General features: G+C 38.5%; 1 protein-coding gene across 1 annotated transcript in view; it reads right to left on the minus strand.

Annotated features, from left to right (window-relative positions):
- Positions 1–286: 286 nt before the first annotated feature.
- The window catches only part of LOC124169051 (aquaporin AQPAn.G), a 171,300-nt gene continuing 157,101 nt past the window's right edge, over positions 287–14,485 (minus strand). The window contains exon 8 of the mRNA XM_046547521.1: positions 287–1,370. Within this exon, the coding sequence (XP_046403477.1) occupies positions 1,263–1,370 (108 nt within the window). The 3' untranslated portion in view covers positions 287–1,262. The remainder of the gene's footprint in view (positions 1,371–14,485) is intronic.

A 14,485-nucleotide genomic window follows, 5' to 3' on the forward strand; every position in this document is an offset into this window, starting at 1 on the left:
CTGGGTCAATATGGCCTGACGCGAGAGTTTACGTGGCTTAATCTCACGCGATTACTTCAGGGTTAAGACGCGTATGTATTATTACGGGTCATATTTTCGATTTTATGAAGATCCTTGACAATTTTTAGATCGAATGCTCCTTGTTCTACATGCACATGAAATTTCACATTCCTTTCTGAAGCTATTGCCGTAACAAATTTTATTATTTCATGCGATTATAATCACTTATATAAATACTATGTTTGCTAGGACAGGGAAGAATGAAGAAAGAACTGGAAACAAGAAATGCTATAAGAATATTTTTTATTGATAATACATCATATACTTTGCATGGCAATAAACCACACAACGTAGGAGTTTCGTAGCATCTTTCTATACACAACAAATAGCACGTTTATACATAAAAATCTTATACATTTTCACCGCAGCAAAAAAGTGCGGCATAGCCTCATTCATTTAAATACAGTGTTTGATTTTCAATCGCTTCTTCAATTCATTTCAACGAATGGAAAAAGGAATGTGATGCACCCGTTGGAGGTGCATTATGTTATATCAATGAGGAAAAAAAACGCGTCAACTCATGTTCTCAGTCATGAGTTATAGCGTTTCTTGTTTGAAGGCACTTAGGTAGTTAATTGCATCCACTAACGAAGATTCCTCCTCTTAGCTGAAAGTTCAGGAATGAAGTACTTACGCTTTTACCTCAAGTCTTCAGATTACAGTTCATGTGTACCATTCTTACGAGTGATTACATGGTCATCTTATTTTATAAATAGGCTGATGATATAACTTTGTGCGGAGCGACTCGAGATAGCTAACTCTATAACTTAAGGAGTGTTTAGGTCACAGAGATATCTGACAATTAAAAAAAAACACAAAATATGTGCCGGGAATAGTGAGTAAAATACTTGGTTGTTATGAAAAACACCAGAGGACGTGCTTGCTGAATATTTACGCTCGGCAGCGTAAAGTGAAACCGATGATTTAAAAAAAAATCAGTGGCTCATGATATTGAGAGTAGTCTGTACTATAACCGTGTGCACATTTTGTATATCACTCACGAGATTTGAATTCCAGACGATTCCACCCATGCATTAATGGTCCATTGTCATCGAATTCTGACGGTGCACCTTGCGTCATAATACCGTTGATTATTGAAATGCAATGCAGTAAGAATCTCCGGTTGAAAAAAACACGCACACTGAATTTTCACTTCAGTCATTGTCTTGTTTTGATAATTCTTCTTTTTTTCTTCGCCTCACTTAGAAGTCGTAAGATCCAACCTCCTCGTCGGCTTTGCCACCTTTGAGCACGTATTTGTAGACAACAGCGGAGCACCCAGCGCCGATGAATGGTCCCACCCAGTAGACCTGAAACAAAAGAAAGCGCATAAATTAATCCTGTGTTATAATGTCACTCACAGAGGCGGAAACATGAGAAGAAAACAAGGATGGAGAGTCGGAAAAACCCTCATTCGCAAATTCACCCTCTGGCATGGTTTTTGTGTCCGAGGGAGAGATGCATTTTCCGGTCAATTGTGCAACGCCTTTAACTTTGCGTATTGATAAACAATTCGCAGATTTGTGGGAATTACGCTGGGCAAGAGGTCTCTCATAATCCTCGTAACCACAGTAACTTATAGGTCTTTTATAATCGTGATGGTGAAATATAAGCACAAAAAAAGCTCCGTAGCTATCACAGAGAAATTATACCTAGACCTAGAAAACAAAGTTAATAATAAGCAAAGTTTGGACCCAAAATATACTATGTTTTACCTGAATTTGTTAAGAGTGCAAAAGGCGAATGTAAATATTTTAGAGGCGTGAAAAATTGTTATTTGCTCTTGATCATCAATCAACTTTATTTTTATAATGTGGAAAATTGTGTATCCCAGAGCACTGTCAATTGTCTTTATTTCATGTTTTTTTCATTTTATTATTATAAATCTTCGAAGTTTTTAATGTCTCTGAAGTCCTAGTATTTCAGTACGTAAACTAGTATGGTCCTTATTCTTCATAATTCATTGCCATTGATTTAGCAAATTCGAGTTTTCGTCTGCTTGCATGCGCAATTTCTGCAGAAATTTGTGATTGAAAACAAGAACTGTAATGTGCTTCAATAAATTAATTTATGTAGGGTATACCATATGGAAGGTAAAATACAAGGAAATGGGTGACATTTAAAGATAGAAAATTAAAGGATTTGAATATTTAAATATTTTATAATCTGGTCGACAATGGAACATAGTCATCTCATAGTAAATTTAGCATCCTACGAAATAGAAAATGGCCTTGAATGACGACAGAATATTTTCGAATATATTACCTAATTAATTATAGTTTACCTAATTAGCTTAAATATACCTTATTTTGGTATTTATATCAATATTGAAATGTAGAAGTCAGATTATCTCAGATTTGAATTACCGCATCGATTCGTGGCGGAAACTATTTGAAGTGTGTTAGTTCGTTCGTACTGGCGCCACAGTCAGCCTTGGGAGTCAAGGCGCCAAGGCTAGTTCTCTATTGTGAGAGCCAAGCTTGAAAGGGCGGAAGTTCTAAAAAGCCCTAATCTGGTGATTATCAAGTATGCTAGCTAAGCAAGTGTGTTGAGCTTGATGCAGCATAAAAATATGCACCTTTTTGACATTTGAATACGTATATTTATCGGAATATTTTTAATTTTTAGACGTAACGTGTGCAAATTCAGATAAATGATCCCTACTACTCTTGGTGGCGCGGATTGTAGTCCTGCTAGTGTGTGTTTTTTTCGTCACTAGAGATACGGTTGCATTAAAGACTATGTTGGTTCGGTCCCTGGAAAAACTAATGAAAGGGAGCGCTGATTATTGGGTTTAATTATATTACGAGCGAAAATATTGTCTGGTAAGCAAAAAAAGGAATTTATCAGCGTCATCAGATTTTTTAAGCTCAATCAACTAAAACTAGTTTTCGAAAATAACTTTTTTCGGCCGGTATCTTCAATAATAATAAATCTCTTCTTTATGCCGAAGTTTCTGTGGCCTGTATTGAAACCGTTAACAGGGCCTAAGAATCTTTCCCTCTTTATGCGAGCGACGGATTAAATGTTTACTCACCTTCGCTTTCATTAGCAAAAATGTTCGAAAAAATTCTAAAACCCTGATTTTGGTTTGACTTCACACTGTAGAATTTGCTGACATGATAAATACTTGAGAGTCATTTTAAAAAATACCGACCAAGACCTGAGAAAAAAGTTATTGTGGTAAAAAGATGGCCTGGGCGAAAAGAGTCATCTCTTCGATATTTTGAAGTTCGAATCTCCTCAGGCACTTCTACCGACTTCCGAAATTTCATCGGAAAATCCTACGTTGCAATATTGCGTAACAAAATTTAATACGCAATGCTATATCATTTTTGTTTAGCAAATAGTGTAACAGCGTCTCAAACGATTGGTGTGCATGCTATTAATATTTCAGCGTTGTCAGAACAGTGATGGTACAATGGCGATAGACTTATATGTATTTATTGCCAATTGAATGGGATATTATAGGTTTTTTTGGTAACGTTAGTCTTAACGTTACCAAATGTCATGCGGTTGCAGAGGGTAGGACTGGGTGAATCGGATTTAGATAAAATATCGTCCGTATCATGGGCATATCCACAATCTCGGTCTTCTTATACTCGGTGAACCGGTTCTTTTTTGGAGAATGGGAACGGATTTTAGTCATTTTAGCCGAACACCTTGGTGATTAGGAGAAGAGATGGTTGCTTGGATGTTTGAGAAGAAAGGGGGTCGAGGGAAGGTTACTTGACCTCACGTGCGCACCACGAGGTTCTTGTGTGAAAATCGTTTGGCAACTCATTTGTACACAAAGTCAAAACTTTATGAAAAAAATGGTCGTGACATTCCTCGTGATATTCCATTTAGAAGTCTTGGCACTGCCCATATGACAAATACGCGAGGGAATCACAATCTTGTTATAATTCATCACCGAACTGTCATTTATAAAAAAATCATTTGCCGTTACCGCACGTAGGTTAATAGAATAATCTTGACCTTTCATCTAGGAACTCATTCATAATCATTGGCATCTTTTAAGAGGAGGCTACACAAAGCACTTTTCACTTCACAACTAACTGGCTAATATACACGACACTGAGCAGCGCCTACGACCAAGTGCTATGTATCACTGAATGTTTATATAAATATGCAATGTATATTTATTGTCTTACTTGCATTTGTTATATTTGTGTATAATATGTACCTCATTAACTATGTTGTATTTTGCATGTATCTTGACATTAGTTTTCACTCGGTTTTCGCACAAATAGAAATCTTTTTTTACGCTAAATTTCCATGTTATATCATTTTAGTTTGGTTAATAATATAAGAGCACCTCATGCCATCGGTGTGCAATTGTGCATGCTATCACTATGTCAGTATTCTCAGAACGGTGATGGTAAAATAGTTATTGACTGATTTGTGTTTATTGCCAGTTGAATAGGTTTTTTGGTGACCATATCTCTTACGTCATGATAATGGATACATTTATCAATGTTTCCATTGGAATGCATAATGCTATTCGCGAAATTTTAATAAAGTGTGATTTTCGGAATATAGATTGTGAAGAGATGACCCCCAAAGCCCACTGTAATCAAAATTTATGGGTATATAGCATTGAAATTCATTTGAAGAAGAGCTTTTTTCACAAAGCTTTTTTCGCTTGATTATAGCTTTTGGTTTTTATTGTTTTCGATATTACTAAAAGTATGAGACGAATATAAAAAATGCGTGTAAAATTCCTCGAGAATTTTTGAGGCATGTAGAATTTTTCATTTTAACGTAATTTAGTTATTGGTGTAGTTATTAGGACGTTTTTATGAAGCAATATTTATCATGCCAACGTCTCGTAAATTTGTATACACTTTATCAGGGTCTTCAATACATGAATGGCAGAAAAAAGTAAATATTTAAAAAATGATGGTAGCAGTGAATCATCCCCCGGCAGTGAATTAAGTATTAAAATACCTCAGTAGTATAACATATTACCGAACTCTACGGTAAAGAAGAATACATTAAAAACCTTGTTTATTGTTAATACGAAATAGGCCACTTAAGCCTCTCGTTGACAAATTCTTGTTCGCATTTTAAAATCATGTGAAGGTGGAGTAAACTATTACCTATCAATAAATTTAAAATACTTAAAGACGGAGTATAAAAAAATCTCAATAAAGATTACTTAATGAAAACGAAGTATTAGTGCAATAATGACCAATTACAAGCTTTATACTTTTGAAAATAATTCTAGAAATGCATTCAACTTCGAATATTTACTTATTCCTTATTGTGACATGCTAGTGACTAAATAATACACCATCATCCACCGTATCAGTGGGATAAGTATTTCTATATTTAAACTTTTCTGGGGTTTCCGCGCGGTATGATATTCTAAGAGCGCCTCTTCTGGATCTACTTCTCAGTAGCCTTGAGAATGGGTGACGAGTCGGAACCCGAAGCGTCGCGACGCGTCAGAACCCGAAGCGTCGCGACGCGTCGAAACGCGAAACGTCGCGACGCGTCGGCGCACTTACAATATCTTACCCGCGTGGAAACCCGTGAAAAGTTTAAATATTCTGTTCGCCGGGAAAGTGTAAAATCATGAGTAAGTATTTTTATATTTTCCTCTTTAATTCTCGCGCTAAAAAGTATCTGTTCTCCCCATGAAAATGGCTGCTTCTCTGTAAGTCTGGAAAGGGAGAGTTGTTGACCTTACTTGTGTATAGGAACACTCCTTGCGTAAAAAAAGTTTGGCAACTCCTTTAAAAGTAGATTCTTTAAAAGGTGGGAATTAAGAGACAAACAAGGAAAAATTGGGAAGCATCCTCCTTTATTTGAGGCAGTGACCACTTTTCGGAGATTGCGCTGTCGAGGAAATTCAGGCGCATAATTGAATTTATGACATTTTTCAAAACCTGTGCCATCTGTCCAAAATGCTTAATAAACATGGGACGTCAATACAGAGGTTTCTTCGAAATAATCAGCGTTTGAAAAAAAAACCAACGAATTAAAGAGTTTACGCTGATATTTGGTATTTTATTTATCTTCACTGTTTTAGGTGACATATCTGGGGAATTTATTGTCATATCGATTGCAAGCAAGCAAGAAAAATATGTGAGCAACTCTCACTCAGTGATTCAACCCGATTGGAGAGGTGAGGCTAGATCTCACCCCGGAATAGGCCACAGATGGGTGAATTTTCACTCATCCATGGTAGGGGATCAGTTAATTTCGTCATTTCTTCCAGAGCCATGTCGGCATTGAAGGATTTATTTTGGGCTGTCCGAAGGCTTCACCCGAGATCAGAACCCGCGATCCTTCGACTAGAAGCCTTCCGGCCGTACAACCAAACTACCACACTCCTCACCAACCCTAGTTAAAAAACATGAGTTTTTTTTTAAATTTAGACAGCTACAAATTATACCAGCCATGATAAAGGGTATTTAATTTTTATGATTGGCATAAATGTAGCTTTGATTTCTATACTTTGTGGCTTTGATATTATTAAATTATGACGATAAGGCTCGCTTTACCTAAAAGTACATTTAAAATGGAAATCGATAATTTTGCAGCTACACAAGACAAGTAAGAATTGCGCATACTTAATCTTTTTTCTTCTCTCAAATATGACCTGACTTCCCACTGATCCGTGAGTTTGTCGAAATGATATTTAAGCATTTTTTTCGTTACTTGTAAACATTTACCTATAACTTTTATTTTTCTTGTGAACTTTCCTTGTAATAATTTTTGTATTACATTATACTTTTATACTTATAAATAAATTTCGTTCATGATTAGGTACATAATAACCTAATTTATTTCATGTTCCCTAACATTTCGCACTACAAGTCTATTTTTTATCTATAAAATTTGTCCATGAATTGTAATTTTTGTGATTGTCACTCTGGAATATCTAAACAAAAAGGCGTCATTAAAGTAAAAGAAAAATCTGTGCGTAGTCAAAAAACATTTTAGCCACCTTAAATACAAATAGAGAGAAGTGGGAACGTGGCGTTGGCAACCAGGTGGGTGTTATTAGCGAGAAAAGAGGGTCGGGGGAGGAGGCGGTGGTCGGGGGGAGGGAAGCTGTACCCCTTCCCCTTCGCCAGGGCAGTCGCACACAGCAGCGCACCCCGAGGGCAGTTTGGAAACGGGGTCAACCCCCCCGGAGGGCAAACACTCCGAAAGGCGAATGATCTGGGCGGAGGAGAGAGGTTAGAAGATCCGGGGATATTATCGCAGGGGGGGTTGGTGGGGGCCGCGTCGGCTAGATACACTCGGAATGGCGTTATGTTGCACTCCCAGCCAAGATTCTTTTAAATCAGAAAGGAATACTCACAGGCTCCGTATCCATCACCATTCACCAGGCCGATTTTCAGAAAAAATGGCAAGCAATTTAACTTAGCACTTAACGAACAATTAGCCCTATGGCTCTGAGATGTATAGGAGACGAAAGGGGAACGATTTTTGGATAAGAAAATTCACTATAGTCCAATCATAGGAATTATTCTCATTTGTTTCCACCGGGAAAATGCTCCATTTTCGCCAAGCTGATCGAATCGAAAATTTCAAATGGAATTGAAGAATCACAAAGGTGGGAAACAGGAGTAAAGTCAATATTAATGGATTTTTGTGGTAATCCGCGTCAAGACTCTTGACTTCGAACGCTTCACCTGTAGGAGATCGCGATGTATCCGATGCATCCGGCAAGACGGCAAAGTCGTAACCAACTGGAGCGCTTGGCTCAAAGTTTTTGTAATTTAAAAATGATGCATTTGAGACCTGAACATCCTTCGTAATTTTGGTTTCTATTGGCATCAGCTATCCAGGGTTAAAATTTCGCAACACAATTTTTCTCCAACCTGTATAAAAAAATGATCGCGTTCTGGATCTATCATTCCTCTGAAGAACTAATCTCAAACTGCCACACCGTTGAAATTTAGTTAAGTGTATTTTTTTAGCTTCCTTTGTGTCTAGGAACGGTCTCGAAATAGGACAGGTTATAAAGGATGAAAAATAGAAGGAATACGTCGCTATGGAAAGGCTAGCGGATAGGAGAGAGGAACGGAGAGCTGCGTCAGACCAATATTAGCATTGTTGACTTATGATGATAATGGTGTCTTTTTCGGGAGTTTATTTCTCAATTTCATATCATATCCATATTTTTCATCCATATATACCTTCTTTCCTTATACACGGGTTTGACGAGACAAATTACGAGTAAGAAGCGCATGCTACGACATTGTAATTTTTTAAATTTAACGCTAATTTTCCTCTAAGTCAAAATCGACCAATGCCCACGTTAATTTTCGCGCTAATTTCTTCTATAAAAGCCGTCTTTGACGTATGGGTACTCGAATCTCACACTAAGTGTTCCGTACGGATAATTTATTGATGATTTTTTGTATAAAGCGACCTTTACCCTAGGAACTTTCGGTACCCTAATAATCGGTTTCCGTTCATTAAAATAATGCAAACTTAAGCTTCTTCTTTCCTCTTATATTCCCCTTTTTCATATCCCTAAAATGTTTTAGGAGTGTGGTAGCCTTATAGTAAATGGTAGAGCCTTTGGTTTGTGAGCGAAGGATTCCGGTTTCAAATCTTAGGACCCTTGAAGAAAAGTCATCGAAGTTCAAGGTGGCCCAGAGAAAGGAGTTGGCCCCCCTTGCCCTGAATGTGCGAAAATTAACACGCCCGTAGTTGGGTCTGGGGTATCTCAGTATCTTCCTCATAACCATGTCATTCATTTTGTGAAGATCGATCGCCAGAGGAAACGACAGCCAATCACGTAGTAACATGGGAACAACCATAATAAACGCTATTAATAGCGGCCTTGTTCTCGTTGCACATCATCCGTAGAGATGGTCGCAAAGTGTACAGCCGAAACTTGTCGGGAATTACAGAAATCATCCTGATGTATACTCGAGAAATATTTCAACAAACTATCCACCGGAGAAGGCTTAAATATTTTATCTAGATGTAAATTTTTCGGCAATGTTGGTGAAACTTACGTAATATTGCCTTTCATAGATAGGTCGTTAAAAGACCTTTATCAGAGAACTAAACTTTATTAAGCTTTGTTTATTACGTTTAAATAAAGGGAGACGTAAATGGCTTTTAAAAATTTGTATACCGTAAGCCAATTATGGACGGTGCAAGCCACAACCGAACGATGATGTAAAGCCGACCCTGGCTGTGGTTACGTCCAAGGACCCTTATAGTCTATGTTACTAGGGGATTATACTTCTTCGTTTTATAAACAAGATTGAATATTTAATGCCAAAATTTTTATTTTGATTCGCGCATTATGTGACAGGATTGCGTAGTGCGATAGTGGGTTGAGTCTCAAGCTTCTGATCGAAGAATACCAGGTTCACGACTGGGCTAAGCTACTGAAAATTTGAGAATATCCTTGCAGTGCGATGTTGCTCATGGTAAAGTAATAAATCGACTTGAAGAAGTTAGCTGTAGTGCCGGGGAAACTATTGTATACTATGTAACGATTCTCCTTGACGACGGGAGAAAACAATGGGAGTCAAATGGTGGTAAACAATAATTCTCGTTGACGACGTGAGAACAAACACAAAGGGAGTGACGTAATGGAAATTGTGGCGTTCGGTCGGATGCATAGTCGCTCCCGATTCATCGTCCTGAATACTTATCAATTGTGTTAATTTGATTCGTGAAGTAATGGTACATGTCTTCCCTCGCGATTTTTCTTAACGAGTAGTTAACCAGGACAATTGTGTTTGTTATTATTGTTAATTTGATTTTTAAAGTAATAGTGTGCATTATAACAAAGATGGATGGATACGCGCGGTGCATATCGCGTGAGCCTCCCCGCTGATTCTTCACCACACCGCGAAAGCCTACTCAAGGATTTGGAATGGGTGTTCTATTTTATTCAAAGCAGTGCGTCTCAGTTCACCAGGCGAATTTTGGAATGATTGTTTTACATTATTATTCAAGGCACGACGTCCGTAGTTCGCATAGTGAGTTATGGGATGGAACTCATGGTACTCACGATCTCACATTCAATAGTAGAAAATTTTAAAAATGCACACACATTTAGGTTTTGGAATCTCCGCTTGGTACTATTCGGCTTCTATAAATGTTTTAGAAAGATCAACCGATTGCAATGCTTTCTTGGTGATCGAGGGCGTGCTATCTAATTTTACCAAACTTATTGTTAGACAAAAGTCTTTCTCACGGAACGGTTGACGTTACCATAGGCCGGTATTGACGCTGCTAAGAACAAACGAAATGGTCAACATTGAAGCCGTAAAGTCGATTTTTGACCGAAATTTGACTTTGAATCGACATCGTCTAAACTCGAAGATGTCGATTTTCCCGATCTTTGGCATTTAAAACTCGATTTTCGATTCTAATCGAAATCGATTTCTCCACCTCTGTACTCAAGGAGTGGGTGTTCTAATTTATGCAAAGCAATGCGTCTCAGTTTAACAGGCGAACTTTGGAATGGACGCTCTCAATTATTATTCAAGACACGATATCCCTAGTTCACACGGCGAGTTTTGTGATGGAACTTGAGGTACTACATCTCCGCGCTTGCGTAATCCGATGGACGTTTCCTAGCACATAGGCAAACAGACTGAAACGGGAGTGTGTGCTCTTTGCCGCCCTGACTGCTTGACGTTGTGGTCCGGGAGGCTGAGGGATTGTGGGGCTGGCGCGTGACGCAACAATTCACCCGCCCCCTTCTACTCCCCCTCCCCCATTCGAACCGCCTCCGCAGATCGCGGGCCCCTCCTTGCTTTCCGTTGCCCCCGGCGGCGGTGGTCGAAGGGGGGGAAGGGACGATGAAGAGGGGCGGCCCGAGTGTATTTAGGTTGAGGTGGGCGACAAGCTACGGTGGTGCCCCCTACCCCCCCCAGGGAGGCCGGGATGCTGTGGCGGCAAAGGAGATTCGTCAGCAATGCGGTGGAAAGGCGAACCAACGGCAATTGCTAATCCGCAAAGGCGTTACCCTCTTGTCTCCTATAAGGTGTCTTTTTCTCCTATAAGGTGTCAGGAGTTATTTTTTCACCCATGCAGAGGCTTGCGTTGAGCTTCGCGTATATGCTCTTAGTGGCGAATCCGAGGATTTAATAGTGAACATTATAAATGTAATTATTTTTTTTCTCCTTATCCTGACCTCATTTAATTCATGTTAAAATATTTCTATACGCTATCGTAACATTTATTTATGTAAAAATATTGTATATCTTTGTATTTTATGTTGTTCTTATGTTTTTTCTTTCATAGCCCTGATGATGGTTTTAAAGAAACAGAAACGTTGGCTATAACTTTTTTTGCATAATATACGTTGACCTACACTCCAAGAAATATTTTAAAATATATTATAAATGTATATTTTTCTATTGTTAATGGACGCTACGAGGACGCTAACGAGGGGCTAGATGGAAGGGGAGAATTTTTAGCCTCAACCTTTCCCGAATAAAGGCATACCGATATCTATCTATCTATCAATCAATAAAAATGATAAGGTGCTCTCTCTGCAGGAGGTATTTGCTTGGTCAAATTACAAAAAAAAAAACTTTGCGGCGAATGTTTTTCAATAAAAACAGATTTTGGGGGTAACATGTGTCAAACCTCCAAAATTTTCTCTAAAGAGTCGAAGGCACAACCTTGTGGAAGTTCATTTTATCGTAAATGAAATGAAAAACTTTCCATCAATTTATTTTCCATCCAGTGTCGACGCAGCGGCGTCATATTCAGGTATAGGCGTTTTTATTTTCATTTACTCTTTAGAATATTGACGCGGGTTACCCCCAAAATGCATTTATATTGACTTACTTGAATTTCCCACCTTTTTAATAGTTCGATTCCAATTGAAATATACCACACTCCAATGGCGCAGCGAGGGGGGCGGTTTTGGGGGATAACCCCCCCCCCCCCCCCAGAGCTCAGAGAAATTTTAAGTTTAATACATTTTACTCATAAAAGTAACAGAAGCAGACGTTATGTAGTGGAATGACATTCTAAGTTTTTTAAAAAATAACACGAAGATGGCAATATTCCACAAGTTTATTGTCCGTACAACGCGTTTCGACCGTTAGGTCATTATTATATTACATTGTACTTGATAATGACCTAACGGTCGAAACGCGTTGTACGGACAATAAACTTGTGGAATATTGCCATCTTCGTGTTATTTTTTCAAAAACATTTTACTCAATTGGATTGATATTACTTATATAATAGTGTCATCATCATCATTAGTCAACAATCCTAAGATTGGATTGACGCAGCTCTCCATTTCTCTCTCCTATCCGCTAATCTCTTCATAGCTACATATTTATTCTCTTATACATCCTTTATAACCTGACCTATATAACTCATTCGGGGCCGTCCCTTGCCCTTTTTCCCTTCCACTTGTCCTTCAACGATTGTCTTCATCAGACCATCGTGCCTCAAAATGTGGCCAACTAAGTTGTCCCTTCTTCTGCTTAATGTTTTTAGGAGGCTTCTCTTTTCTCCCACTCTCCTTAGCACTTCCTGGTTACTCACACGGTCAATCCATTTTATCTTCATCATTCTTCGGTAGCACCACATTTCGAAAGCTTCCACTCTTGACTTCTCTGCTGCTGTCAACGTCCAAGCCTCGCTTCCATAGAGGAACATACTCCATATGTTGCATCTTGATTAATAAAATATCCCTCAGAAAGCCGTAAAACTCACAAATTTGAACCATTTATCTTAAAATTCCGCAATTAATTAATCTCGCACCTACCGCTTATCCTGGAGGGTATTCCATACCCCCACACACCCCGGCATTTGTTGCACCCAACCCACCCCTCCCAGCCGTAATTCCTAGCTGCGCCCCTGCCACTCTCAGTCGTCAAAATTTTGGCATATATGGAGGCGTTACCCCAGTGGAAAAATGAGAAAAAATCCTATCTTTGGATAGTAGTGAATTTTATTATCCGAAAGTATCGTCTCCTATAAGGTGCCATATGTAATTTTTCATCCACGCGCATATACGGGTGAAACTTAGTTACATGTTCTTAAGGGTAAATTAGAGGATATTAGAATGACCTGATTCTCTCTCGGCATGAGGACTTAAATCAAGTTTCCCACCTTTGTAGTAGTTCGATTCAGAGGCGTAGCCAAGGGGGAGGTTCGGGGGATCCGGACCCCCCCTCCTCTCAGAAATATAAAAACACAGTTACTTTCCTTTATAAAAGAAAAAAAATATTGAAAAATCTTGAATTTACAAAAGATTCCGTTGGCAGATGAAGTTGTTTCGATTATGGAAAGTGTTAAAAATAGTTTAAAACCCTCTATTTAGTGCCCTGTTTTTCAAAAAATTTCCACCTGATTTTGGACTCCCCCTCCGAACTAAATTCCTAGCTAACCCACTGGTTCGATTGATTTGAAATTTTCGATTCGATCGTCAAAACCTTGGTGAAAATGGAGCGATTACCACGGTGGAAAAATGATAAAAAAAAACGTATATTGAATTAAGTAAGGAAGGCTATCTTTATTTAAAACGTCTACCATCATCGCCAACGCAATAAAATCAGTGAGCGAGCCCATTGATTTTATGTGAATGGAGATTCATGGTGAATATAATATAAACAAAAGGGTGATTTAAACGTGTGCGCAACATAAAAGATTCTAATTAATTAGAATGAATATTTCTCGGTTTTTCAACTTGGTGAGTAGGTTAATAATAATAATAATAATAATAATAGACGTTTCGAGGGCCCTGTGATTCGTTTTATGGGGGTAAATGTGGAATTGTTACCTAAATATGTTCCCTGATTATGAGAACTTCGTAGAGCTTCTTTAAACTTATAATCTTCGCAGAACTTTCTTAAACCTCTTGCGCTAAAATGATGAGTCTAGCTCGTCACAAACTTCCAATGCCAAATGACGCTATCACGAGCGATAGCTGTGTCCTCGATGTTTTTACGGGAAGAGGGTGAACAATATGAAATAATAATAACAACTTTTTATTTCACTGCGCTACGTCGATTACAAAACCACAAAAAATCATTTCATTACTTACAATTCTATTTGATAAGAACGACTGGAAAAATAAATATAGGATAGGAGCACCAGGGGCGCAGCTAGGAATTAAGGCTGGGGGGGGGGGGGTTTAGGTGCAGCTAATACCGGGGTGTGTGGAGGCGTGGGATATCCACCAGGATAAGCGGTAGGTGCGAGATTAATAAATTGCGGAATGTTTAGATAAATGGTTCAAAATGGTGAGTTTTACGGCTTCCTAAGGGATATTTTATTAATACTTACACTATTCTATTCGTAATATCAATCAAATAAAGTAAAATGGATTAAACTTAGGCATTTCTCTGAGCTTTGGGGGGGGGGGGGCGGGGTTTAACCCCCAAAACCCCCCCTCCCTGCGCCACTGAGGAGCACGATATTCAGAAAATAAATTGAAGTGGAAGGGGCAAAATGC

The sequence above is a fragment of the Ischnura elegans genome, chromosome 12 (genome assembly GCF_921293095.1).
Source record: "Ischnura elegans chromosome 12, ioIscEleg1.1, whole genome shotgun sequence".
In the NCBI taxonomy this organism is placed as follows: domain Eukaryota; kingdom Metazoa; phylum Arthropoda; class Insecta; order Odonata; family Coenagrionidae; genus Ischnura; species Ischnura elegans.